The sequence below is a fragment of the Rhineura floridana genome, chromosome 12 (genome assembly GCF_030035675.1).
Source record: "Rhineura floridana isolate rRhiFlo1 chromosome 12, rRhiFlo1.hap2, whole genome shotgun sequence".
NCBI classification, from domain to species: Eukaryota; Metazoa; Chordata; class Lepidosauria; order Squamata; family Rhineuridae; genus Rhineura; species Rhineura floridana.
The window spans coordinates 1,823,126-1,850,153 of record NC_084491.1 but is presented as its reverse complement, the minus strand read 5'-3'; the positions used below and the strand labels follow the sequence as shown (position 1 = coordinate 1,850,153).

Below are 27,028 nucleotides of genomic sequence, written 5' to 3'. Positions count from 1 at the left end.
TGACATGTCTCTTTAGGGTGGAAGACAATAGCTGTGCTGATAATGATATGTTAAATTTTAACACTGAGTATTCAGGTATCTGCTTGCTTGCTTATTTATTTAAAGTATTTTTATCCTGTTCTTAAGCAGAAAAATCTTGCAGTGTGGCTTACAGAATATCAATAAAACAAGACAGACTCTGCCCCCACAGGCTTACAATCTAAAAGATACAGCACTAAAGGAAGAAAGGAGGAGGAGGGAAGAGTAAAACAAGGGACTTGGACACCAGTTCTTAAAGTTGCATAGCTTCTTATAATGACCAGGTGGAATGGAAACATTTCAGGGAGGGGAGAAGCCAAATGGAGCTGGTTCCTCAGGAGAGCGGATAGAGTGGCTCTGCTTCCCTCCCCCTTGGCTCTAGCACCTGAGAAAAGCTCATGCCTTCATCTGGAGTGGCTGTATATTTTCTGCTTGTAATCCATTTAGGTCAGTAGGCGAGAAGCTTAGTTCCTGGAGGACGTGTGTCTCAATCAGGGGTCACCAACAGGTTGCCCTCCAGATGTTGTTGGAGTTGCAACTCCCATCTGCCTCAGCCAGAATGGCCAAAGATCAAGGGTGATGAGAGTTGTTTGTTTTTCCCCGCATTTACATCCTGCCTTTTTTTGTCACTGAGCCCAACGCATGGCATATGTGTAGGACACAGTCCTGCTTAGCTTCAGCAAGGTGGTGTTCTCTGGGAGGCACCACTTTGACTACCTGTGGTCTAAATCCTCTGCATACAGTCAACTAAGGACGGGTGGGAGACTTCACGAGCACAAACTTGCTCATTGGCATTGTGTCAGATCATCAAACCAATGCCCACTGAATAATTACTTCCAGGTTAAAAAGTCTGTTTTTCTCTTCAGTGAGATGTCCGGTGAGTCTTCATGTCACAGAAGCTTCATTTAGTGTAAAATGGGTGCGAACCTTTGGGATGGGGGTCAAATGCAGCTGTGGGCTGCCCCCTCAAGTGCTTTTGCCTGGCTGGAAGGTCTCCTTGAACTGGGAATACTAGCTCTGGCTTGCTTCCCAGCCCCCTCTCTTTCCCATTTTTAGACCTCTTCGTGCTGACGTTTTTAAGGAGCTTACGGATTTGCTTATATATGGTTCTTTGTATGTTTTTGTATTTTAAAATTTCTGTATGGTCTTATGTATGGTCGGTTTTGTCCCCTATGCTCTTTAACATCTACATGCAGCCTCTGGGTGCGGTCATCAGGAGTTTTGGAGTGCGTTGCCATCAGTACGCTGATGACATGCAGCTCTACCTCTCCTTTTCACCTTCTTCAGGTGAGACTGTTGATGTGCTGAACCGTTGCCTGGCCGCAATAATGGACTGGATGAGAGCTAATAAACTGAGACTCAATCCAGACAAGACTGAGACGCTGTTAGTGAGCTCTTTCCCTGCCCAGATGGTGGATGTTTCTCCTGTTCTAGATGGGGTTACACTCCCCTTGAAGGAACAGGTTTGTAGTTTGGGGGTCCTTTTTGACCCTTCCTTGTCGTTTGAGGCTCAAGTGGCCTCGGTGGCACGGAATGCGTTTTACCACCTGCGCTTAGTAGCCCAACTACGCCCCTATCTGGACAGTGATGATCTCGCCTCAGTTGTTCACACTCTGGTAACTTCTAGACTGGATTACTGTAATGCGCTCTACGTTGGGCTGCCCTTGAAGACTGCTCGGAAACTTCAGCTAGTGCAAAATGCGGCAGCCAGGTTGCTGACGAGGACCAATCGGTCCGCGCATATAACACCTGTCCTGGCTCGCTTGCACTGGCTACCTATTTGTTTCCGAGCCAGATTCAAGGTGCTGGTTTTGACCTATAAAGCCTTACACGGTGTGGGACCGCAATACCTTGTGGAACGCCTCTCCCGCTATGAACCTACCCGCTCACTTTGTTCAGTATCTAAGGCCCTCCTCCGGGTACCAACTCACCAGGATGCCCGGAGGATTGTTACTAGATCTAGGGCCTTTTCTGTGGTGGCCCCCGAACTGTGGAACAGCCTACCGGAGGAGATATGCCTGGCGCCTACGGTTCTTTCTTTTAGGCGCCAGGTTAAGACCTGGTTATACTCCCAGGCATTTTAATGTTCAGTGTTTTTATGTTTAATGTTTTAGTTTAATTTTGTTGCTTTTTATTACTGATTTTATTCTAATATTGTATTTTAATCTTGTTTTGTACACTGCCCAGAGAGCTATCAGCTATGGGCGGTTTAGAAATGAAATAAATAAATAAATGTATGCTTGGTATTTTTAAATTGATGTAATCTGCCTTGGGAGCCGCATTCTGGGTGAGAGTTGGACAGATACATATATATATGCACGTAATTGTGATTAACAAAACAGAGGTTTCTTATTGTAATACCAAAATGTTTTGGCTTCTGCCTTCATCAGCTGCTAACATACAAATGCTGTTACCCAGGTGGCAGTTATAGAGCTTTGAGGGTGGAATGCTCAGAGGGGCTTCCTTTGCGGAAGCGAAGTGATGCTGGTACTGTCCTCCAGGTTCAGGCCATGTGGTGCCAACGTGTCCAGAGAGTATATCCAAAGGTTCTCCCTTTTGGTCAATGCTGCTGTATCTGTTGGCATCTCTATAGCTGTTATAGAAAAGTCCAACAGGCTGTAACCCTCAATGTTGAAATGTTTTGCAACTGGCTGCTCCACTTTTTTTGTTAAGATTGCAGATTTGTGGTTTCTGAAGCATGTGCGTAGGTCAGTTGTGGTTTTTCCTATGTATTGGATATGACATCCTTTAGCTTCTGCAAAGGAAGCCCCTCTGAGCATTCCACCCTCAAAGCTCTATAACTGCCACCTTAGTAACAGCATTTGTATGTTAGCAGCTGATGAAGGCGGAAGCCGAAACGTTTTGGTATTACAATGAAAACCTCTGTTTGGTTAATCACAATTACGTGCATATATTTTTAGGTGATTAACGGAATCCTTATAGGGATCCAGAGCAAGCTTGAGTGAAGGTCTGTTTGTTGCTTTCAAAACTGTTGTCTGTCTGTCTATCTAAATCTAATCTAATCTAAATTATTGTTATTATTATTGCCTGGAAGGAGGATGGAGAGGGATGTGTGTATAAACCCCTGACTCTTGCGTGCCTGAGTAATAATAATAATAAAATTTTATTTATGAGTCGCCTATTTGGCCGAATGAACAGCCACTCTAGGCAACGTACATCAATACAATAAAATACAATATAAAACAATGAGGGCCACAATCAATAATTAGACTAAACACTACAATTCTGATTAATAACAGTGTTAAAAACTAACCCACCCCAGGGATCCCATAGGCCTGCCTGAACAGCCAGGTCTTCAAGGCTCGGTGGAAACCTATCAGGGACGGGGCACGGCGAAGGTCGAAAGGAAGGGAATTCCAGAGGGTGGGGGCCACAATCTAGAATGCCCTCTCTCTAGTCCGCACCAGCCTCGCTATTTTAACTGGTGGGACTGAGAGAAGGTCTTGTGTGGCTGATTTCGTCAGGTGGCATAATTGGTGATGCTGGAGGCGCTCCTTCAGATAAACTGGGCCGAAACCGTATAGGGCTTTATAGGTCAACACCAACACCTTGAATTGGGCCCGGCAAACAACTGGTAGCCAGTGTAGATCTACTAACACCAGAGTGATATGATCACGGCGACGGCTGTTCTTAATCGTGCAGCCGCATTCTGTATCAGTTGTAATTTCCGGACCGTTTTCAAGGGTAACCCCACGTAGAGCGCATTACAGTAGTCTAAGCGGGAGGAGACCAGGGCATGTATCACCCATGGGAGCAGATGGACAGGAAGGTAGGGTTTCAGCCTCCTTATCAGATGTAATTGATACCAAGCTGCCCGGCTCACTGCTGAAACCTGAGCCTCCATGGACAGTTGGGAGTCCAGAATGACCCCGAGGCTGCAGACCTGGTCTTTCAAGGGTAATCTTACCCCATGTTTTGTCCCCCATGTTATTTAACATCTACATGAAACCGCTGGGAGAGGTTATCCGGGGTTTTGGTGTTCGGTGCCATCAGTATGCTGATGACACTCAACTCTATTTCTCTTTTCCACCTGAAGCCAAGGAAGCTGTACAGACCCTAAACCAGTGTCTGGCATCAGTGATGGACTGGATGAGGGTAAACAAGTTGAGATTAAATCCTGACAAAACAGAGGTACTCCTGGTCAGTTGGAGGGCAGCTCAGGGAATAGGGGTCAACCGGTACTGGATGGGGTCGCACTCCCCCTGAAGTCTCAGGTTTGCAGTTTGGGTGTTCTCCTGGACTCAGCTTTGAATTTGGAGGCCCAGATTGCTGCAGTATCCAGGAGCGCATTTGCCCAATTAAAACTGGTGCGCCAGCTGCGCCCGTTCCTGGAGCTGCCTGATCTGACCAGGGTGATGCATGCCTTGGTTACATCCCGCTTAGACTATTGTAACGCGCTCTACATGGGGCTGCCTTTGAAGACTGTTCGGAAACTGGTACAAAGAGCTGCAACCAGAGTACTAACTGGGGTTGGTTACAGGGACCATACAACTCCCCTGTTACAACAGCTTCACTGGCTGCCAATTTGTTTCTGGTCACAATTCAAAGTGCTGGTTTTGACCTACAAAGCCCTATACGGCTCAGGTCCAGACTATTTGACAGATCGTATCTCCCTACATGAACCTGCCCGGGACTTGAGATCTTTAGGTGAGGCCCTTCTTGTGTTCCCTACACCTTCGCAAGCACATTTGATGCAGACACGAGATAGGGCCTTTTTGGTGGTCGCCCCTAGGTTGTGGAACTCCCTCTCGAGTGAGGTACGATCAGCTCTCTCCTTGCCATCTTTTCGGCGACAAGTAAAGACTGTTTTATTTTAACGGGCATTTGGGACAGAGAACGACCAGGATTAATGTCTCATAGGCTTGGTGATCATATTATATGATTTTATTATTTTAAATTGTTCGCTGTTTTAACTTTTATCTTATAGTTTTTAATTTTCCCTTATCGTTTAATTCTTTTTTAATAATATACTCTGTATGTTTTAATGATCTTGTTTTTAGTTGTAAGCCGCTCTGAGTCCTATTTGAAAAGGGCGGGGTAAAAATAAAGGTTTTTTTATTATTATTATTATTATTAAACACCAGGTCTATTTCTCCTAACCTTCTCTTGTCTCCCACGAGCAACACCTCGGTCTTATCGGGGTTTAGTTTCAGCCTATTCCTTCCCATCCATCCACTTATGGATTCCAGGCACTTGGACATGGTATCCACAGCCAACTCTGGGAGGACTTAAATGAGAGATAGAGCTGAGTGTCATCCGCATATTGGTGACACTGCAGCCCAAAGCTCCTGATGATTGCCCCCAGCGGCTTCACATAGTTGTTAAATAGCATGGGGGAGAGGATAGAACCCTGTGGCACTCTGCAATTGAGAGGCCAAGGGTCTGAAACCTCATCCCCCAATGCCACCCGTTGATGCCTGTCTGAGAGATAGGAACGGAACCACCGTAAAACAGTGCCCCCTATTCCTAATCCCTCCAGGCGATTTAAGAGGATACCGTGGTCGACGGTATCGAAAGCCGCTGAGAGATCCAGGAGGACGAGGAAGGTATATTCTCCCCTATCCAACGCCCTCCTCATATCATCCACCAGGGCGACCAAGGCTGTTTCAGTTCCATGTCCAGTCCTGAAGCCCGATTGGAATGGATCTAAATAATCTGCTTCATCCAAGTGTGTCTGTAACTGTTTGGCCACCACTGCTCTGTCAGCTTTTGCCTCTGACTGCACCCACCACTGGTATGCCCCCCCTCCCCCTGGAAGGTTGCCAGCAAGGGAGTGTGAGCCTCAGGCTGACAAAAATTCACCACCACCCCGGTGGAAAGCATGAGCCCAACTAGAGGAAACTGATGCAGAAACATTCTCACATCAGCCTCTGCCGTGTTCTTTCTGGATTGACAGTTCCCCCCGAGGACAGGGAAACCGCAACAGGTGGTTCCATTGTTTGCTTAATATTTTCCTTTTTTTGGTGTGAACTGCTTGGAGGCTGTTTTTTGTATTTTGGTATATAAATATATGAAATAAGTAAATAAACATAGTTATAGTTGGTATAATTGGGATTGTTGAATCCAGGTGGTTTTGCCATCCACACCAACAGCTTCTGAGAACCTTGTGTCCCTTTCCCTTACTCAGGTGCAAGAAGGGAATCATATCTGAATAAGTATTTAGTCTACCTTCTGATTCTATGACTGACCAGTACTACATTTGAATAAACATTCAGCTTTATAATATTGAAGTCTCTTTAAAAAATCTGGATATCATAATGTGTACTGCCCTCAAGTTGATTCCGACTTACGGCGACCCTGTGAGTAGGGTTTTCATGAGGCTGAGAGGCAGTGACTGGCCCAAGGTCACCCAGTGCGCTTCATGGCTATGTGGGGATTTGAACCCTGGTCATAATAAAGAAGTTTAATGGGTCAAATGATAAAGTAGCAGTATCTTCAGTCACATTAATTGTCTTTGTGTGTGTGTTTTTTTAAGCCACATGAAAAAAAAGTGTCACCTGCATATCTTCAGAGCATTGAAGATGCCTATAAAAAATCTTTCCTGCCTCAGATCAGGTTAGTGTTAACGTGAAATGAACACACTTTTATAAAACTACTTATAAGTAAATAGATTCATTTGTCTGTCTGTCTGTCTATCCACCTATACATACATATAATGGAAATGTAAGAATATTGTCACATTGCAGTTTGCTTGGCCACAGACAGGTGGCACTGTAAACTGCAGCATGACAAGATGCAGTGGATGGATGGTCCAGCGAGCCACAGAGAGACAGCCAGGACAGGCTGCAGCAGCCCTTGAGCTCCACTGGCTATCTGCCAGCCCTGGGATGCCTGCCTCTGGGAACCAGATTGCCAAGCTGGTTGGGGCCACTACTGGCCATCTTCCTCTTCCCTGGCCCGGTTGGGGATCTGCTGGTGCCACAGCCCAGCCAAGTAGAATGAAGAGTCAGTCCACCAGGAGGGGCAGGGAGGGAAGAAGGCAGAGTTGGCTTGGTTATTCAGTGCTTCATCCACTGCCAATCCCCAGGCTGGCTGGCCAGCTGCTGCTTCTGCTCTCCCCCTTGGGCTGCTCCTCCTGCGAGCCTCCCTGTGTGGGAGGGGGCCAAGGAGAAGCAGGGGGAAGATTGCAAAAGGATGAAAGGACCAGGGCGGGCTTTGCAAGCCTTACTGCAAACCCTCCTTTCAAATTCTGGTGGGGTTTTGACAGGTGAGCAGTGCAACCCACCTGTCAGTTGTATGATGTCACAATGATGTCATGTGATTGACAGGTGGGTTGGCTCTCCCGCTATCAAAGCTAACCCACAAGGTGGGAGCTAAAACGGCTCCCCACCCCTGGTTCTTGGTGAGGGGTGACAAGGAGGGCGCGGGACCTAGTGTGGTCAGGTTTTGTTCTGGTTGTCAGCAGGGCTGTGGAGTCGGTATGTCAAACCTTCGACTCCGACTCTGACTCCTCTATTTTTCTACTGTCTGACTCCGACTCTGACTCCTTCATTAATGGCAAATGTATTATTTTGAATCGGAGTCAGTACATTTCCACTGACTCCGACTCCACCCAAAATTGCTTCCGACTCTGACTCCGACTCCACAGCCCTGGTTTTCAGTACATTGGCCTTTTATTATTTATTATTTATTTAATTACATTTCTAGACCGCCCTATAGCAGAAAGCTCTCAGGGCGGTGTACAACAAATAAAATCACAATTAAAATATGAGCAAGTGTGGAAAAAAATATATATATAGTACAATTATAAAACATTAATAAAATTGCCATTGAGATTTAAATTAAGATCATATTAAGTTTAAAATGTTAAATTAAAATATTTAAAAATTTACAAAATTTAAAAAGCCTGGGCGAAAAGGTAAGCCTTCAGAATTAAAGTGCAGATCTCACCTCTGCTCTCTGTTTATTTGCTCCTGCGTTCCTGAAAATGGGGATTATTCTGCTTCACTCTGGTGTGTTTCCATTCATAGATGGATTTTTCATAACTCTCCCCAATCTTTTATTTCTGTCTTGTGCAAGTCTTTCGCTGTCCATGTGTGTTGGCACCCTTTGCTTTTCTGACTGTACTTCTCTGTCTAGGATGTCTTCAATTATATCTTGAACTACTTCCACTTCTATTCTAGTTGGCTCTTCCTCTTCTCACTGCATTTGTTGCTGCCCCTCTCTGGTACATGTTGTCTTATATCTGATTCGTATTAATCATCCCTCCCAATTTTCTATCATTTTCAAATTTGATAAGCATTCCTTGCACCTCCTCATCCAAGTGATTAATAAAGATGTTGAAGAGAACTGGGCCCACGACCAAGCCTTGCGGTACCCCGCTTGTTACCTCCTCCCACTTTGAGTAGTAACCACTGATAAGCACTCTTTGAGTACAATTCTGTAGCCAACTGTGGATCCACCTGATAGTTGTTCCATCCAGCCCGCATTTAACTAGTTTGCTAATCAGAATATCATGGGGCACACTCTTGACTTCAGCAAAGCTTTTGATATAATGTCCACAACATTCCCACAGTCTACCAGGGAGGTCCCCCAATCAAATACTGAGATAAGATTAGCCTGGCAGGATTTGTTCTTGACAAATCCATGTTGGCTTCTAGTAATCCCTGCATTGTTTTGAAGGTGCTTACAGACTGACGGCTTTACGATCTGCTCCAGAATTTTCCCAGGGATCGATGTCAGGCTGACTGGTCTGTAGTTCCCAGGTTCCTCCTTTTTGCCCTTGTTGAAGAGAGGGGCAACATTAGCCCTCCTCCAATCATCCAGCACTTCACCCATCCTCCATGATTTTTGCAAAGATAATAGGCGGTTGTTGTGAGAGTTCTTCAGCCAGTTCCTTCAATACTTTAGGATGCAGTTCATCGGGCCCTGGAGAATTTAACTCGTTCAAAGTTATTAGGCATTCCTTCACTCAGTCTCAAGCTCCAGTCCTGCCCCTTCCACTTCATGTTTTCCAGGAGGGTCCTAGACCCTCTTTTGGGAGAAAACTGAGCCAAAGCAGGAATTGAGCACTTCTGCCTTTTAGCCATTTTGGTTTTTTGGGCAGGTGAGGTGGACACATCTGTGCCCAATCACCTGGCCTTATGCTCTTTAACCAGAATTGGTCTTAAACGTATGATTTCGAAACTGGAGGAATACTGCCGCACGCAGAAGCTCACTGTCAACCAGTCTAAAACCAAAATAATGGTTTGTGGGAAATTTATGAGGTCTCAAATTTCCTGGTCATTAAACGGTGCACCAATTGAACTGGTCCGAACCTTTAAATATCTTGGGATTCACTTTTCTAATACTCTTTCTTGGGCTCCCCAGATTAAAGCCATGTCCCTCCTAGGGTCCCGCGCCTTAGGTCAAGTCAAAAGGTTTTTTTATTCTCGTGGAGGCCAACTTGTTGTCCCAATGGTGAAAATTTTAAAAACTAAAATCCTACCGAAGATATTATACGGCTCCGAACTATGGGGAGCTCTGGCCAAGCCCAAATTAGAATCCATACAAAATTCATTTATGAAGCAAATTCTTGGACTCCCACCGGGGACCCCTGCCGCCCATTTAAGGGCTGAATTTGGTCTCCCCTCTCTCTCGGCCCGTTTTGACCTGGCTTACTTGCAATATTGGCTTCGTATTGCTAGCTCAGACGATTCCTCCTTGGTCAAACAGTCCTGGCTGGAGCAACAAAAAACTTCAGGGTGGGCTCAAGAATGCCAACAGATTCTTGACAAATATAATCTGCCCCGCACCAAATCTTTGAATTAAGCAAGGTTGCCCTTCGTAACTGGATTTTTGACCAAGATGCTATCCAGGATCGAGCTACCATTGCGACGGCACCATATTCAATTTGGTACCCAATTATAAAGCCCAACCACTCTCTCTCTCTACATACTTGGGAGTTTTATCATTCGCTCCCATTAGGAGAGCGTTTACTGCTCTGAGATTCCAGTCCATGCCCTCGGCCTTTTTAGAAGGCCGCTACTGTAGTATTCCACCCTCCCATCGTTTTTGTATTTACGGCTGTAAGGCGATAGAGGAGATTTCACATTATCTCCTTTACTGTCCCTTATACGAGGATCCAAGACGCAAATTTTTATTTCCTCTCCTTGCCCCTTTTGAATCTTCCTCTACAGAGGAATTGGTTATTGTACTTCTGGCCGATAATTATAAAGAGGTAACCCTAGCGGTGGCTAACTTTGCCTTAGCGGCACAAAAACTGAGAGCGAAATTTGCCATTGAAACATCACAGTAGAGCCTCAAATTTGAGATATGGTTTTTAAATGAATTTTAATGTTGTATGCTATGTATGTTTGTATTTACTGTGTTTGCACATGGCCTATGGCTAAGTTTGCAATAAATTTTACTTACTTATCTGTGCCCAATCCCATCAGCATTAAATCCCTTAATTTCTCTGTTCATGTCAATGAACAGCCTTCTCTGTTCCTGGAGACTCTGAAAAATAGCTTCTCGGGGTGAGTCAGGAAGTGACCTATCCTGACAATGAGAGAGTTGTTTTCACTCTTTATATATCTGTGTTTTCCTGTCCTCCTGTTCCAGCTGCTGCGCTTACTCCCCTTCCCACACTCTTGAGAGTCTTTTGGAGCTATAAAGCAGGATATTCAGAAGAGGGAACTGTCAGTTCCTACCGCCATCACTTTGTCAACATTCCATGCCATTGAGTTGTTCCGAGGATATTTTTGTAGTCCCTCTTCTCTTCCCCTCCATCCTGTGTTGTTCCATGCAGATTTGTTTTGAGCCTGTGCATGCCTCTGGGTTAGCCCAAGTTCATCTGTCTTGTGTGTTGGTGGTGCAGTTTTGGCTACAAAAGTACAAACATAGGAAGTCTTGAACTAGTATTGCTGTTTAGGTTTTATTCCAGCTGAGGCTGTAGGGGGCTTTTTCTAGGCCATTAAATCTAGGCTTCCTGTCTGGGATGGGTTGGCCCTCTCCCTCCTGGATCTGACCTTGCTCCAGGATGGCTGGTGGTGGAGGGGGCCAGGAGTTGTCTTTTTCCCCTTTCAGGTTAGGGTGGTGTGCCAACTGCACCCTTTCCTAATAAAGCTTGACCTGATACCAGTTGTTCATACCCTGGTACTATCCAGTTTAGGATCACAGGGTTGAAAGGAATCTTAAAGGTCATCTAGCGCAGGATGCAACTACAGCATCCCTGACAGAAGGCTGCCCAAGCTCTGCTTAGATACCTCCAGAGAAGGAGAGCCCACTGCTTCCTGAGGCAGGCTGTTCCACTGCTAAACAGGACTTACTTTTAGGAAGTTTCTTATAATGTTCAGCTGAAAACTGCTTCCCTGCAGTTTCTACCCATTCATTGTAGTTCTGCCCCCTGTGGCATCAGAGAACTTGTTGCTCTATCTTCTGTGCGACAGCCCTTCAGATATTTGAAGACATTTATCATGTCTCCACTTAATCTTTTCTCCAGTCTTAACATACCCAGCTCTTTCCACCATTCCTCATAGGATACGTTTCTAGATCCTTCACTGTTTTGGTCAACTTTGTCTTGATGCACCTAAGACATTCTTGCAAAGTGGATTCCAGGATGCGACACAGTGCTCCAGATGTGGCCTGATCCAGTGCAGAATAGAACAAAGCAGTGACTTCCGATGGTCTGGACTCTACTTCTAGACACCACCTAAGATGACATTCACTTTTCCTAGCAGGCACGTTGCCCTGCTGCCTCACGATCAGCAGACTCTTTTTGCACACCCTGCTGCCCAGGTTCTCATGCATTGGATTTTGTTGGGTGTTTTGCATCTAAATGCAGGACATTACATTTTTTCTCTGCTGAATTTCATCTTGTTTTTTCCAGTGCAGTGTTCCAGCCTGTCAATATAGTTTTGAACCTTCATTCTGTCTTGTATGGTGTTGCGATGCCTCTCAGCTTTCTGTCATCTGCAGATTTTATGAGCATTCTCTCTTTTGACACTTTATTGATATATTTATGTACTAGCAAGGAGTGCCCAGAGTTGCTTGGGAATTCTAAGAAGCCAACAGCAATCCTCACCAACAGAACAATTTTGAAAGGTCCAGTTCACCACCTTGATTCTAAATGGCACCCAGTGGTATCCCAAACATAGAGGGGGAAAAACCCTGTCCCTTGATCTCAGAAACCATTGTGCTAAATTGGATTACAATATCTTAAGATCTTAAATATCAGTATCTTAAATCAATGCATTTTTTGAAAGGCTGAGTGCACCATTTTGTTTCAAAATGGCACCCAGTGGTATCCAGAAATAGACAGAAAACTGCTTCTTGACCTCATGAAGCATCATGCCAAATTAAGATACATATCTTAAATGGTGTCCAAATGTATAAGTGTGTGGACAAACCATTATTTTAAATATGTAGGAGATTTTTGTATATATGTAAAATATTTTTGTGTAAACCACCTAGAGATTCCTATATATTAAGTGGTATACAGATGTTATACAATACAAATATTAATAAATATATAAAATCCAGGGTTTTTCTTTTTAAAAAAGTTGAATAGCCCCAAACAGAGCATGTCTGTAGTCTTCTGTTCCCTCACCTGTATTCCAAGAGTTCTTGAAGGTGGTGGGGCCGAGTTGCAGTCCAAAACCACTGAAAGGCTGTGACATCTTCTTGTCCTTTTACGTTTGTTTACACTCTCAAATGTGTCCTCCCCTCAGAAGGTTTAACTGGGGCATTATCTACTTCTGCTCTTCTTTCTTCTCAGTTCCTCCACTGCTCTGACACATTTTGACCTGAGGACGCACACAGCCCTCTTCGGACACTTTTTTCCTTCCCATTACGTCATCTGAAGGCTCCTGGGCATAACTTCTCTGAATGAACTTGCACAACCTTTCATCTTTTGTGTCTGTTCCTAAAAGTTGTTTCCTTCCTTTCATCATTCATGGTTTTATTGTAACTTTCTAGGCCATCTCTACCTGTTCTGTGTTTTAAGTTCATTCTTCCACGGAGTCGCTGGCTTCCTTTGTGTTCAAAATAATCCACTCCTTTAGTTGCCTGGCTGTTTGTACTTTATCCCTCTGATCTTTGTCCCTCTGAGTGCTGAACCCTTCTTTTTCAAATCAGCCTTTTCTGCTGTTCAGCTGCTAGACTTGGAAACATGAATTCTAAACTGTGCATTTTCAAATACCTGTATGTATTCAGCTCTAGAATCTAGGATCCATTTTGTTATGTGGGCAAAGCTTATTCAGATACCAGAGCATTTGAAGGGAGCATCAGAAAGATTTTAAAGTGTTAATCTACTAAAATGTATTTGACAAGCTTAGTAACAGGACACTTTCTAAAGCAGCTGTGGTTAAAAATATTTAGCTAATCTGTCCGTTTGAAGGAATGACCAAATAACATCCCTCTCTACTGTGCTTGTTATTAAAAGATTGTACTTCTGGGCACGGTGTTGACCCAGATCTGTCCTGGTACCCTCCAGAATCCCTTCTAACCTCTCCTGCAGTTCTGGGACATGGCACATTCTGAAGTAACCACCCCATGTTGCTGAATGTTTAGTATATATATGACTTAAGGCTGACTCTCTGAATCAAACCAAGTGATTTAATATTTCTGTATTTCTTTCTAGTGAGACATCTGAGGTCTTGCAGTACACTGCCAGTGAGGCTGAACATGTGGATAAAGTAAGTTGCTGTTGGCTATATGCTCCTTTTTGTGCCCTGCTGAGGGTGCTACTTTGAGGCTTTGGGGGGTCTCATTGTGTTGACAGTGGAGGTAGAAGCTGCCGGAGTTTGTTTACAGCCCAGCGTTTCAGTTTTGCTTTAGCCATGTTCAGAAAGGATGAAATAAAACGAACATGTTCAAAGCAGTGCAACTGGATGGGCAGAACAGTCCATTTCCAAAGCCCTGCCAGCTCCTTCTAGCCATGGGAGGAGGGCAAGGATTATATTCTTCTGGTGGTTTTAAAAATTGTATTTCCTCCCCAGTGGTTTCAGTGGTGGTGGTGAGGATTAACTATGTCAGCCCACAGCTGCCATAGCTGATGTGCCTCATCCTTGCACCTGTCAGACGAACGGCGAGACTTTAGACCTGGTGGATCCTAGGCCACCCCCTGGACCAGCTGCTTTTGGGGCCTGTTGCTTCCCTTTATATCCTGCCCTTCCTCCCAGCAGAGCTTTCTTTCAGTATGTGGGGACCCTCAGGATGGATGTTCTCCATGCCCTTCGCTGCCAGGACTCCTCTTCACCTAGCGGAGGGCACTTCCACTCCTTCCTCACTTCCTTCAGCCAGCGGGGGCTCAGAATTGTTCTGTAAGAGAGGAGTTAGTTAGCTTAACTTCTGTCCCTGGAAAACTGGTAGAAAGTATTATTAAAGCTAGATTAACTGAGCACATAGAAGAACAAGCCTTGCTGAAGCAGAGCCAGCATGGCTTCTGCAAGGGAAAGTCCTGTCTCAGTAACCTATTAGAATTCTTTGAGAGTGTCAACAAGCATATAGATAGAGGTGATCCCGTGGACATAGTATACTTAGACTTTCAAAAAGCGTTTGACAAGGTACCTCACCAAAGACTTCTGAGGAAGCTTAGCAGTCATGGAATAAAAGGAGAGGTCCTCTTGTGGATAAGGAATTGGTTAAGAAGCAGAAAGCAGAGAGTAGGAATAAACGGACAGTTCTCCCAATGGAGGGCTGTAGAAAGTGGAGTCCCTCAAGGATCGGTATTGGGACCTGTACTTTTCAACTTGTTCATTAATGACCTAGAATTAGGAGTGAGCAGTGAAGTGGCCAAGTTTGCTGATGACACTAAATTGTTCAGGGTTGTTAAAACAAAAAGGGATTGCGAAGAGCTCCAAAAAGACCTCTCCAAACTGAGTGAATGGGCAGAAAAATGGCAAATGCAATTCAATATAAACAAGTGTAAAATTATGCATATTGGAGCAAAAAACTGAATTTCACATATACGCTCATGGGGTCTGAACTGGCGGTGACCGACCAGGAGAGAGACCTCGGGGTTGTAGTGGACAGCGCGATGAAAATGTCGACCCAGTGTGCGGCAGCTGTGAAAAAGGCAAATTCCATGCTAGCGATAATTAGGAAAGGTATTGAAAATAAAACAGCCGATATCATAATGCCGTTGTATAAATCTATGGTGCGGCCGCATTTGGAATACTGTGTACAGTTCTGGTCGCCTCATCTCAAAAAGGATATTATAGAGTTGGAAAAGGTTCAGAAGAGGGCAACCAGAATGATCAAGGGGATGGAGCGACTCCCTTACGAGGAAAGGTTGCAGCATTTGGGGCTTTTTAGTTTAGAGAAAAGGCGGGTCAGAGGAGACATGATAGAAGTGTATAACATTATGCATGGCATTGAGAAAGTGGATAGGGAAAAGTTCTTCTCCCTCTCTCATAATACTAGAACTCGTGGACATTCAAAAAAGCTGAATGTTGGAAGATTCAGGACAGACAAAAGGAAGTACTTCTTTACTCAGCGCATAGTTAAACTATGGAATTTGCTCCCACAAGATGCAGTAATGGCCACCAGCTTGGATGGCTTTAAAAGAAGATTAGACAAATTCATGGAGGACAGGGCTATCAATGGCTACTAGCTGTGATGGCTGTGCTCTGCCACCCTAGTCAGAGGCAGCATGCTTCTGAAAACCAGTTGCCGGAAGCCTCAGGAGGGGAGAGTGTTCTTGCACTCGGGTCCTGCTTGCGGGCTTCCCCCAGGCACCTGGTTGGCCACTGTGAGAACAGGATGCTGGACTAGATGGGCCACTGGCCTGATCCAGCAGGCTCTTCTTATGTTCTTATGTTCTTATGAGTGCATGTCTTGTGAGCTGTAAAAGTAAAGGAGCTGAAGGGAAACTTTGAGGGCGTAGGTTTGCCCAGAAGAGAGATGGACATTCATTTAGGCTGTGATGGTGATTTAATGTGGGAAGAATCAAAAAGTGGAATATCAGGAACGGGCTTCCTGAACAGCCTCCTTGGAACAGCTGCATAAGATAAGAAACTTGGCTGTTCTCAGGAAAAGAGCTTCATTAAGCTTGCCCATGGAATTCAAGGTCTTGTGCGCATGCGCACATACACCTCTTCTCTCTGGAACTACTTGAGACAGGAAGTTGATGGCAAGAATTTGCCTGTTTGCCTTCCTTCCGGAGAGGTCCATTGGTGACTGTTCTTACTTTCTCTGCTATGTTGAGCAAGCTAATGAAGAAGAGGGCTTGTCGTTTAATGGTAGAGCACATGCTCTGTGTACAGGAGGTCTCAGATTTAATCCTGCTATCTCCTGTTAAAAGGAGACCTTCAAAAACCACTGCTGGCCAGTTTGGGGCTAAATGGACCAAAGTCTGAGACTCTGTGTAAGGCAGATTCATGTAAGTGAGAACTGTTAATCTTGATTTCCGGCTTGTGTTGGTGGGAGCTGTACTCTGAAACATGTGGAGTTGGGGAAGCATCAGATTGCTTTAACACATCATGCTTAATTTATTTATTTATTAAATTTATATACTGCCCGACTAGCAATAGCTCTCTGGGCGGTGAACATAAAATAGCATAAAAATACAATGAATAACAAAATAATACTAAAATACAATCATCAATCCAATACAATAAACATTTAAAAAAGTAAATCAGTGTAACTTAAAATGCTTCAGAGAATAGGAAGGTTTTGACCTGGCGCCGGAAGGAAAGCAGAGTCGGCGCCAGGCGTACTTCCTCAGGGAGACTGTTCCATAGTTCGGGGGCCACCACTGAGAAGGCCCTAGATCTTGTCATCACCCTCCGGGCCTCCCTGTGAGTTGGAACCCGGAGGAGGGCCTTCGTAGCAGAACGTAGTGCACGGGCCAGTTCATATCGGAAGAGGCGTTCCGCAAGGTAGCGTGGTCCCGCACCGTATAAGGCTTTATAGGTTAATACCAACACTTTGAATCTAGCCTGGAAACATGTTGGCAACCAGTGCAAGCTGGCCAGAACAGGTGTTATATGCTCGGACCGCTTGGTCCTTGTCAGCAATCTGGCCGCCGCAACTTCCTGTCTCAAGTAGTTCCAGAGAGAAGAGGTGTATGTGCTTAAGCCCACCACCAGCTGGTCTGTCAGTTGCAGCCATTCCTAGGTCAGGACAGCATCTCGGTTACCACGTGCAAATGACCTGCAAAATAAATTACTGCAATGCTCTCTGCAGGAAGCTGCCCTTGAATCTGCGGCTGGTGCAGAATGCTGCTGCCTGGCTCTTATCTGGGTGGTGGAGGGAGATTGCATTGCCCTTGTTCTCGCGTCTCTGTACTGGCTGCCTGTGAACTCCCAGGTCTGTGATTCAAGGTGCTAAACGACTTGGGTCAGAAGTACCTGAGAGGGCGCCTTCTGCAGTACTGCCCTCAGGTCTGTTAATTTCTGCTGGGGATGTTATGCTTGTTCTGACTTCAGTTAATGCTGGGCGGGTGATGATGCAAGCTGGGGAATTTTCAGGAGCAGCACCCTGATTCTGGCACTCCTTCACAGATGAAGTTGTCTTCCATGTTCACCTCATTTAGACACAAGGTGAACATCTTTCTGTTTACCCAGGCCTTTGGGATATAAGCAGCCTTTTTCCTGATACTGCTGTGTTGTATATCTGTTTATTATATTTCTACCCCTCCCTTCCTCCCCAAAGAAGTCCGGGGGGGGCACAAAAACACAAAAACACTAAAAGCACTTTACCTCTTTTAAAAAAAAGCCTTTAAAATATATTAAAACAAAACATCTTTAAAAGCATATTAAAACAATGTTGCATATGTTAAGAAATTATTCCGTTGTTATGGATTGCTGTTGTGCCATGTAATACTGTTGTGTTAGCTGCTCATTGGAGGAAGGGCAAAGTATTGCCAGTGTAAAAGCCACTGAGTTCAGGATATTCACTATCTGGGAACAGGAATTGCTCAGTCCGGCATTTTCTTGCTTGTTTTTATTTTTATCTTTTGCCTTCACTCTGCACTTCATGGAGTTTCTTCTCACAGAATATAGACCAGTAAGTGTGGCCAATGGCCAGGGATGATGGGAGTTGCAGTTCAGCATCATCTGGATGGCCAAAGGTTCCCCATACCTGACATAAGCCTTCCACCACATTTCAGTCCGCTTCATGCTCCAGGTTAAGTTGATGGAAATTCATTCCCAACTCAGCCCTTTAATTTTTGAGGTGCCACAGTAGGGGACCCCTTTTTCTTCTTGGTCTAGCAGCCTTGTGGTAGCACAGGATTTAAGATGCCCTTGTGGAGAGATTAGCGGCTGCATTAATGCTAGTCCTTTCTCTTTACAGGTAATAGAAGATATTGAGTTCCTGAAGTTTGACAAGGGGCCTTGGCTTGGACAAGATGACGTTTCTTTCCATTACTTGAGGATTTTGTAAGGACAGGCTGTTCCACAAAGCCCCCTTTCATGCTGCATCTCTTGCTACCAAAGCATCTCAAAGCTTCCTCCTGCTGGTGCTGCAGAGAGTGGCAGCTTTAATGGTTTCTCAGTGCTGAATATTTAACTAGCTGTTACAGCAGCATTTCCCAAGTATCTGATAGTCAAGACATGCCCTAATTTTTCAGTTGGATTTAATTCTTACCACGTGATTCACAGTAAGAACTGCCTGCCCACAGACAAAATCCATGCTCTGGGTTTCCTTCATGCCCCCAGATTTGCAGCCCGGAGCAGTGACTTGCAGAGATGCAGCGGGCAGCCTCCACAGGCAGTCTGGCTGCATTTCTGCATCAGAGTTGTTGGATCTTTCACAGCTGAGGCAGAAGGAAGGTGGAAATGCCCACCCCCTGCAGAAGTGAAGCGAAGCAGTGACTTGTGCAGATGCAGCGAGTACCCTCCTTTGAGGCTAGTACTTAATTCAAGCCCCACCACATGGTGTGAGAATTACTGCTGCCAGAGGCAAATCAGGGCGCAACAGGTTTACAAATGATGCAAACAAAGGCAGAGTAAATGTCAGTCAGTTCAACATGGAGTAGACCCATTTAAGTTAATGGACCTAAATTAGCCACATCTATTCATTTCAGTGGTCTACTGAATACAGCCCAATGTGTGGATCAGAATGTAGTTATCCACCAACTTTTGCACTTGTTTTGTAAACATTCTGATGCAGTTCTCAGCTCAAAACTTCTCTAAAAGTGTGTATTTTGAACTTATTTAAATACTATTTTTTTGCATAATTTTTAAAAAATTGCAGATAAATGCAGTAACAGGGTGGACTAGGTTGATGGTTGAACACATGCAAAAGAGGCAGGACCAGAAATAGACTGAGTCATCCATTCTTACGTTGGCCCACATAGCTAGTTAAAGGATATTTTATCTCATCCTTCAAGGGTATTTTTCAGGCAACTTTTACCACTAAAAATCTCGCCTGGTAGGAATGTTTCTATGTAGTGATCCATCTACCTCCCCACTTTTCTCATGTTGTGTGGCCTGTTTTGTGGAGCTGTACATGCATGCTTGTGCACATGTGCTGCTCCCCCCAAGCTAGCCTTTGTTGGGCAAGCAGGATGCCTCAATGCCTCATGCTTCTTTCCTTCCGAGAGTGGGGCAGGTTGCACATCTGTGGGATGCAGTGCTTGAGTGTGGATGCAGCTTGCTACAAAATTCGTTGGAGAACCAAAAATATGTCATAGCTATGCCATGGCTTTAAGAACTTCAGAAATGGCCTTGTGGCTCAGATCACCAAAGGCTCATCTAGTGTTCTTACTGTGTTTCCAACAGATGCCTCTGGAAGGCTTACAAGCTAGGCCTGGAGGGGGCAGCCCTCCCCATTTGTCCCAGCAAGAGTTATCCTGCTCTTGAACCTGGCGATTCCATTTCATTTTCATGGATTATAGTCCCAGTTAATTATTCTCTGGGGCTCTGATTTCTTCCTCTCTCCACTCCCACCCCAACCCCAATAAATTTGGAAATATCAAATCTCTGGAAAGAGCTGAAGCTACGGGAAAAGCCTTGCGGGGTGGAAGAACTGTTTAGAGCATGTAATGGAGTTGTTGAATCTCCAAGGTGATCAAGAATGAAAACCAGTCGGTGTGCCCCCTTGAGGAACATTGGCCTGCTTTCCAATGGGTGACTCGTAAATTATGGTGCTGATGGAGTGAATGGAATGTCTGTTCCCCACCCACCCCCAAATCCTGTCATTTTTCCTCGTTTTTCCTTCATCACAAATTTATCTGAATCTCAAAAGCTGCTGTTCTGTCAATAAGCATAACCAAGTTGTGTGTGTGTGTTTGTTAGGGTAGAGGACAAGATGAGAGTGGTCCTTCCTACGACTCTCCCTTTCTACATCCCTGAAGTCACAATAGGAGGCCTTGAAAGCGATAAACTATATCATGAATACAAGGCGGTAAGAGAATGTTCAGTGACTATAGAACAACATTTAATTTTGGAAGGTGTTGTGGCAGAAGATGGACTCTGAAGAAGCATCCTGCATATTTAAAGATCTAGGATGTAGCATAATTTCATGACGTTGTGTTGTAAACCTCCAAATACCACCTGGAAATGATCTCTTGGATTCATGCTCTGATACTTCATGAGGGCCAGCCTTCTAGATTTATAGCAGGGGTGGCCACTCTGTGGCTCTCCAGGTGCTGCTGAACTAGAGCTCCCATCAGCCTCAGCCAACACAGCTCGTGGTCAGGGATGATGGGAGATGTAGTCCAGCAGCATCTAGAGAGCCACAGAGTGGCCACCCCTGATTTATAGCATGAGAAAGGGTCTAGTTTGGACTACAAACATATATTGGCATAAAAACAGTGTGACTTATGCTCCTTCCCCCCAAAGGATCCTGGAAATTACAGTTTTGGTATAGTACCGAAAATTCTCTGGTGAACCCAAGAGAATGACTGTCACTCCAGTTTTAGTTGGGGAAGATGTTTCTCATAGTCCGTTATAAAAATCTATCGTGCAGCTGCTCTTTGAATTCAGTTCTGGTCACCGTACATAAAGACGGATCTTGTACAGCTCCACAGGGTTCAGAAAAAGTGCAGCCAAAGTGATCATGAGTATGTGGTTGTGCCTCCTTTCCTTTCCAGGAGAGAGGGACTAAGCAGACACTTGTTTTATACCATCACATTTAAAAGCAAGTTTAGGGAAAAGGTGTGTAAGGAGCAGTGGAGGCAAGAGCTGTATGTAGCAATGCATGGAGAAGAGAAAGCGGGTGGAGGGAAGCATTTCCTCTTTCTCTTGTATAATGAGTCCCCAGCGGAGTTATCCCGTGAAACTGGATGTTGGAACATTCAGGACAGACAGAAGTACTTCTTCACACGGCATAGCTAATCTATGGAATTTGCTCCCGCAAGAGGCAGCGATGGCCACAAACTTGGACAGTTTTAAAAGGGGTTTAAACAGATTTATGGAGGAGTCTGTCCTTGGCTATAAGCCCACCTCCAGGATTGGGAATCGCAAGTGGAGAGAATGCCGTTTTGTTCAGGTCCGTCGGTATCCCCGTAGCAGCACTCGGGACAGGATGCTGGACTAGACGGGCCCCTTTAGCCTGACCTGCCAGGGCTGCTCTTACATTTTTGTGTTCGGAGAGTGACAACAGAAGCGCTGACCTAATCCACATGCATCTTCTGTGCCTTCCATTGTAGCTTCCTGGACGAAAATATGGTCCTGGTTTCAATGCTGATGTTGGAGACAAGTGGATCTGGCTGAAATAATTCTCATGCTGAAGGTTCAATATTCCATTGACCACATGGCTGAGATGAGGAAGCACCTGTCAGCCATCCTGCCTTTTGTTCACAGTGTCTCAAGCCCAAGCAACTTTCCATTAAAAAAATGTTGTGAACTAAATCCCATTAGGGATTAAAATAGGGTCTCCTTGTCACAATAGTGACTGGTCTAGGAGCCTGACTGGATATGGGTGAAATAAAATTTTCCTCCTCTTGCTTTTCAAGTGAGCATCTTTTGTGTGTGGTGCATGAGTAGGCAGGCTGTGCAGCTGCAGCCCCCAGGCCCGGTCTGGCTTCACGGTAGACTACTCCTGCAAGGTCTCATGAGTGCAAATGATTTGTCTCCTTAGAAATGGTTGGGCTGTAAGTGGCTGTAGGAGGCAGGCATGAAAGGGAGGGATCAAAAAGCGGCAGCTTCTTTTGTGTACTCTTATCCAAGCGTGATCCAAGGATTCCTGCATTGAGCAGGGGGTTGGACTTGATGGCCTCGTAGGCCCCTTCCGACTCTACTATTGTATGATTCTATGAAAGCAAACTCCAGGGCTCTTTCTGCTAGAGGAGAGGCAGGAAAGGATTTAACAGTGGAACTGGATCACACGTCAGTCCTGACTCAAAGCAATAACCAGCCAAGAACAAGCCCATTTGAATAAATCCACTGCACATTTAATTAAAAGGGGGAGGGAAATCATGTTCACACAAATTCTGACATCGGCAAAAGGAGGGTGGTAGAAGAGTGGTCCTGTTACCAGGAGGAGGTCCTTTCTGTTTATATACAGATACGTTCACAGAAGTAGCAGGGAAAAGGAAGGACAGGCCAGTGACTCCTAACAAGTTACACTCTTTACTTCCGCACAAGGTGGTGTGGCTGAGAAAACAACAGCAAGGTAGGGGGCAGGGGCTGTCTGGAGGACAAAAGTGAGCTGGACCATTGGCTCTTGCTCCAGAGCCAACGAGCACCGCCTTCCATAGCTGTTTGCACTGGTGCTGGTGGAATTGCTCTGGGGCAGGATGAGCCCACCTCTTAGCTTTCCCTAACCTGGTGGCTCTGGCTGTTCTGGACTACAGCACCCTTGAGCCCCAGGCAGCATCATGCTAGGGCTGATGGGACTCATAGTCCAAGCCTCTGGGAGGCACCACTAGGGGAAAGCTCCTCCCAAGACAGACCCACTTGGCCCCAGAGCGCTGCTAGCTGGAGAAATGGCTGGTGCTATCGATGTGCTTCCTCCTGGTCTGCTCTGTGCCTCAGGGAAGAAGCAATGGGTGATTTCAGGTGTGGCTTTGCCCCCTCCCACCTGCTTCCAGCTTTTAAAAGAGCAGCATCCTGACTGGATTAAGGTTGCCAGGAGTCTTGTCAGTGAAACCCCCCCTCCCCAATGCCACTGCAGTGCGGTGCTCGAGTGGGCTGGTTTGGGCAATATTCCTTGCAAGTGGACTGTGAAGCGATTTTTTCCTCCCTGGCAAACCCCTCTGCCTCCTCTCCCTTCAAATAGTCTGAGGAAAGGCTAGACTTTCTAGACTTCAGTAATAGTTGTGAACCAGTGAGAAGTCACCGCTGAACAGCAGGTAGACCTTGTGGTAGGAAGAGGCACCCCCTGCCTTTGGGTTGGTTGCACCCCCCAGCCCCACTCCAGGCCATCTTGACAACTCCCTGTAGCCTTTGCAACAACCAGCTGTCTTCACACCGACTTGTGAGCCTGGGCAGCTCAACAGAGGAGGGTGTTTTTGCATTTCACCCCACTTGCGTCCCACGGGGCGAGTTGGTGATGAGCAAACAGGAGCCTTGCCCTCTGCGAGAAGGGGGAGGCTTTCTCACCTCCTGGCAAGCAGGGCAGCTCCAGCCTGGTCCCCTTCTGCCATGGCTCTAGGGTGGAGCTTTTGTGTGATGAGAGCTGCTGAGGCTGAGCTTTCACCGTTCACAGGCTGCACTGAGGCCTGTCGTCATCTGGCTCACAGACAAAGCAAATGTGCTTTTGCATGGTTGCAGGGGCAAAGTGACAAAGCAGTCTGGAATGAGCACACGGAGTGGCTCCACTCCAAATGTGATCCTTTTATCTAAACTGGCTGTAGCAGTGCTTGGAGACCTAGCATTGTGCCTTGGACAGGGAAAGCAGCAAACAGACCTCCTTCCCCTGGCTTACAGGGTCTAGCTGGGGTAACGGGGATGTGCAGGAGCAGCCTCCATCAGTGAGGCAAGTCGTCCTGATGCATCAGGCCACCTTCTCGAGAATGCCTTCGCCTACTGCTAGGAGGAACCTGGTGGTTGAGGGAGAGAGGACAGGAAGATCTGTGTGTATGAATGGGAGGTGGGTGGGTGCACACAGGCTGAAGAGGCCAGCTGGACTGAGAGCAGCTTCTGAATACAGTAGGGCCCCGCTTATATGGCAGGTTCTGTTCCGGACCCCCGCCATAAAGTGGAAAACGCCGTAAAGCGGAACCCCATTGACTTTAATGAGCAGCGTCGCGTGAAAACAGTGCAAAACGTCGCAAAAGGGGGGGAAAAACCTTTAAAATTGAAAACGAAAGGCGCCGCATCAGCAGAACGCCTTAAAGCGGAATGCTGTAAAGCGGGGCCCTACTGTAAGCCCCTTTTCAGCCACATCTGCTTGCATGATGAGAAACCCCCATCTCTCACGGAGTAGGACTGAAGGCAAGGCTGGCCCAGGGGGATGGGGGGGAGTGTGGCAGTGGCTGCATCTGGGAAGAATTATGGCCCAGGGTGGGGGGAAGGAAGGAAGCTGAAGCGGAGCTGGAAAGAGGAGGAAATGGCAAGCCTGAGGGGGGGGGAGGGAAGGAGGGGGGAGGAAGGCTGGGGGGGGGGAGGGTTGCCCTACCATACACCTCAAATGCGTGATTTCAAATGGCGCCTACCCTTATCCACCTTTCCATGCCCGTTGGCACTGTAAGAGTAGCCGGATTGTTCCTATAGATAGCATATATGGATGGAAGGGTGGCAGGAATTCTTCCATTTATCAAGAACTAGCAAACATTGCCCCTGCAGTTGGCAGCCACATGGAGGAGAGGCGCTACGTCCAGCCACGGTCACTCCAGCAGACAGCTGAAGGCCAGTCGTGGGAGAATGTGGCTATGCGCCTGGCCAGCTTCCCAGAGGCGGCAGGCCGGCTCCGGTGAGGAGCGGATGCAGGACAAGAGGGCCAGTTCGTTCTGCAAGGTTCTGCCGCCGATAGGAGTCAGCCTGGTCCCTTTACGCTCCACCCTGTCCCTTGTGCCCATCTGCTCCTAAGGCCACGCAAGGGTCTCACTCCTAGTCTCACTCTGGGTTTGGACCACCTGAGGGGCCCATGTGCCAAAGGGGGGGGCACACACATGTGTAAAGCCAGCAGGCGGAGGAGCCCCATAAAACACTGCTGTGAACAGTCAGCTTAAGGGTGGCAATGCTGGGCAGTGCCTCTTCCCACCTCTCGACTGGCATCTCCCACTCTGCTGCTTTGATTTTCGCTGGAGGGGGGCGGGTGGGCAGGGTGCTGGTGCCCCCTCCAGCGAAGGCTGCTTGTTGCTCTTCCCACCTGTTCCTGGCCTGCTCCTCTTCACCCCTGCAAGACTCGGGCTGGCAGCCACCTCTGCAGCCCCTGCGGGTTGGTGGATTGGTGTGGGGAGAAAGGAATGTTCCATAGAACCGGCTCAATCGTAGCCCTAAAGCGTCTGTGATGCAAGAAAGAGCGACACACGCAGAGAATCGCGCTGGGCGTGTCGGCTCCGGGCAGGTGCTGGGTCAGAAGAGGAAGGCTTTCTTCTTCAGCTCATTCCGCTTCCAAAGGGCCAGTTTGCCAAATTCATCTGGCGTCATCTCAAACACACGCAGGAAATCCTCAGGCGCCAGGTGCCGCTGAGAGAGGGAGAAAGAGGAAGGGGGGTGCTTGCTTTGAAAGGATTAAGAGCGCCAAATAGAATATAAATATAAGCTGCCTGATACAGAGTTGGGCCACTGGTCCATCCATCCAGCTCACTACTGTACACAGCCTGCTGCCATCCAGCCGTTGTTGGACTACAACTCCCATCATCCCTGACGACTGGCCATTCTGCCTGGGGCTGATGGGAGTCAGAGGCCAACACCATCTAGAGGGCACCATGGTGGGAAAGGCAGCTCTACAAAGTTCTCCAGCGCTGACCCTGCAAGGACGGGGAAGCTGCCTCGTACCTCTAGCCTTGTTCTGTCCACTCCTGGGGGCAGTTTCCCTCTTCCTCGATTCGTCACCATCAGCATCTCATAAGGATAAATCTTAATGGAGAAAGAAAAGCCACATTAATAGTAGAACAGTCCACTTTATTGCAATGCCCGGATTACAATGTGGGTCCATGTATATGTCCCACATCCCCAAATGCGGAGGAGCGGTCCGTTTCCTCCTGTCGCCTCACCTTTTGCTCCAGCATACTCGGAAGGGAATTGCCCCTGTCCATCCGCCCTCTCTGGCCGTTCTGCAGAGGGAAGATAAACCCACACAGTCCACCAGGTGCCGAATGCTCCCAGGGCTTCCTCCAGCAGGACGGGGCCTTGGCAAGGCTGAGCCACAGCCACTCCACTGTCACCCGCCTCAGCCTTCCAGGAGGGCTTGGGTGAGCCTCCATCGCTCCGCCTGGCGCACTCAGGGGCCAGAGGCGGTGGGGGCCTCACGCATCACCTCTCCGGCCACCGTCTCTCCTGCGGCTGGTCACACACGCTTACCTGCAGGCCTGCAAGACAGAAAGGAAAAGCTCTGAAGGGGACATGGAGATATGGGCCAAGACTGGCAGGAGGTCGAAAGTGGCGCAGCAGCAGAGGCAGCAAGGGTCTGTCTCCCCCCCCCCAACCCTGTAGCTTCTTTTACCTGGGCTGCCCTTCTCGCTGCTGGCAGGGCTGAACTCGGTGGACTGGAGCTGCAGAAGGAGGAGGAGAGCGTCAGAGTCACTCACACAAAAGGGCCAACCTTTGTGCCTTAATGACCGGGGGGGGGGGCAGACCTGAGTCTTCGGTCACATCTTCATTGTAAATTTAAAGTACCTGTCTTCCCCAAAAGAATCCTGGGAACTGTCGTTTCTTAAGGATGCCAGGAACTATAGCTCTAAGAGAGATCTACAGATCTCTTCAGACTACAAATCCCAGGGTTCTTTGGGGGAAGCCATGTGCTTTTAAAACGTGTGGTGCAGATGCATCCTCATTCTCAGTTTTCTGCTTGTAGCAGGAGTGATGGGCAGCTGGTAGGGCCTCAAGCTGGTGGGGCCAGGAGGACTGCCTAGAGGGCCCCTTGCAGCTACGCTTCTAGCAGTCTAGAGGAGTTTGTGCTGGTTCTTGCTCAAAGATTGCAAATGGAAGCAGTTAGTGCAGGAACTCAACAGCGGAGTTGCTGGGGCAATTTGGAAGGCAGCCCCTTCCTTTGATCATCAGTACTTTCT

General features: G+C 46.9%; 2 protein-coding genes across 14 annotated transcripts in view; one reads left to right on the top strand and one right to left on the bottom strand.

The window, feature by feature from the left end:
- The window catches only part of NDUFA10 (NADH:ubiquinone oxidoreductase subunit A10), a 33,042-nt gene extending 11,178 nt beyond the window's left edge, over positions 1 to 21,864 (top strand). Inside the window, exons 6-10 of the mRNA XM_061593218.1 lie at positions 6,515 to 6,594; positions 13,601 to 13,655; positions 18,259 to 18,344; positions 20,205 to 20,313; positions 21,560 to 21,864. Coding sequence (XP_061449202.1) covers positions 6,515 to 6,594; positions 13,601 to 13,655; positions 18,259 to 18,344; positions 20,205 to 20,313; positions 21,560 to 21,628 — 399 coding nt within the window. The 3' untranslated portion in view covers positions 21,629 to 21,864. The remainder of the gene's footprint in view (positions 1 to 6,514; positions 6,595 to 13,600; positions 13,656 to 18,258; positions 18,345 to 20,204; positions 20,314 to 21,559) is intronic.
- Positions 21,865 to 22,281: 417 nt separating this feature from the next.
- Positions 22,282 to 27,028, bottom strand: part of DMTN (dematin actin binding protein) — a 45,066-nt gene continuing 40,319 nt past the window's right edge. For 12 of the 13 annotated variants that reach the window (XM_061593220.1, XM_061593226.1, XM_061593225.1 and 9 more), the window contains 2 exons: positions 26,464 to 26,512; positions 26,185 to 26,329 (listed from right to left, as the gene is read on the bottom strand). In XM_061593220.1, the coding sequence (XP_061449204.1) occupies positions 26,274 to 26,329; positions 26,464 to 26,512 (105 nt within the window). In that variant the 3' untranslated portion in view covers positions 26,185 to 26,273. Of the gene's footprint in view, positions 25,485 to 25,796; positions 25,878 to 26,014; positions 26,075 to 26,184; positions 26,330 to 26,463; positions 26,513 to 27,028 lie in introns of those variants that run through there. The other variant, XM_061593232.1, reaches the window with a different exon arrangement.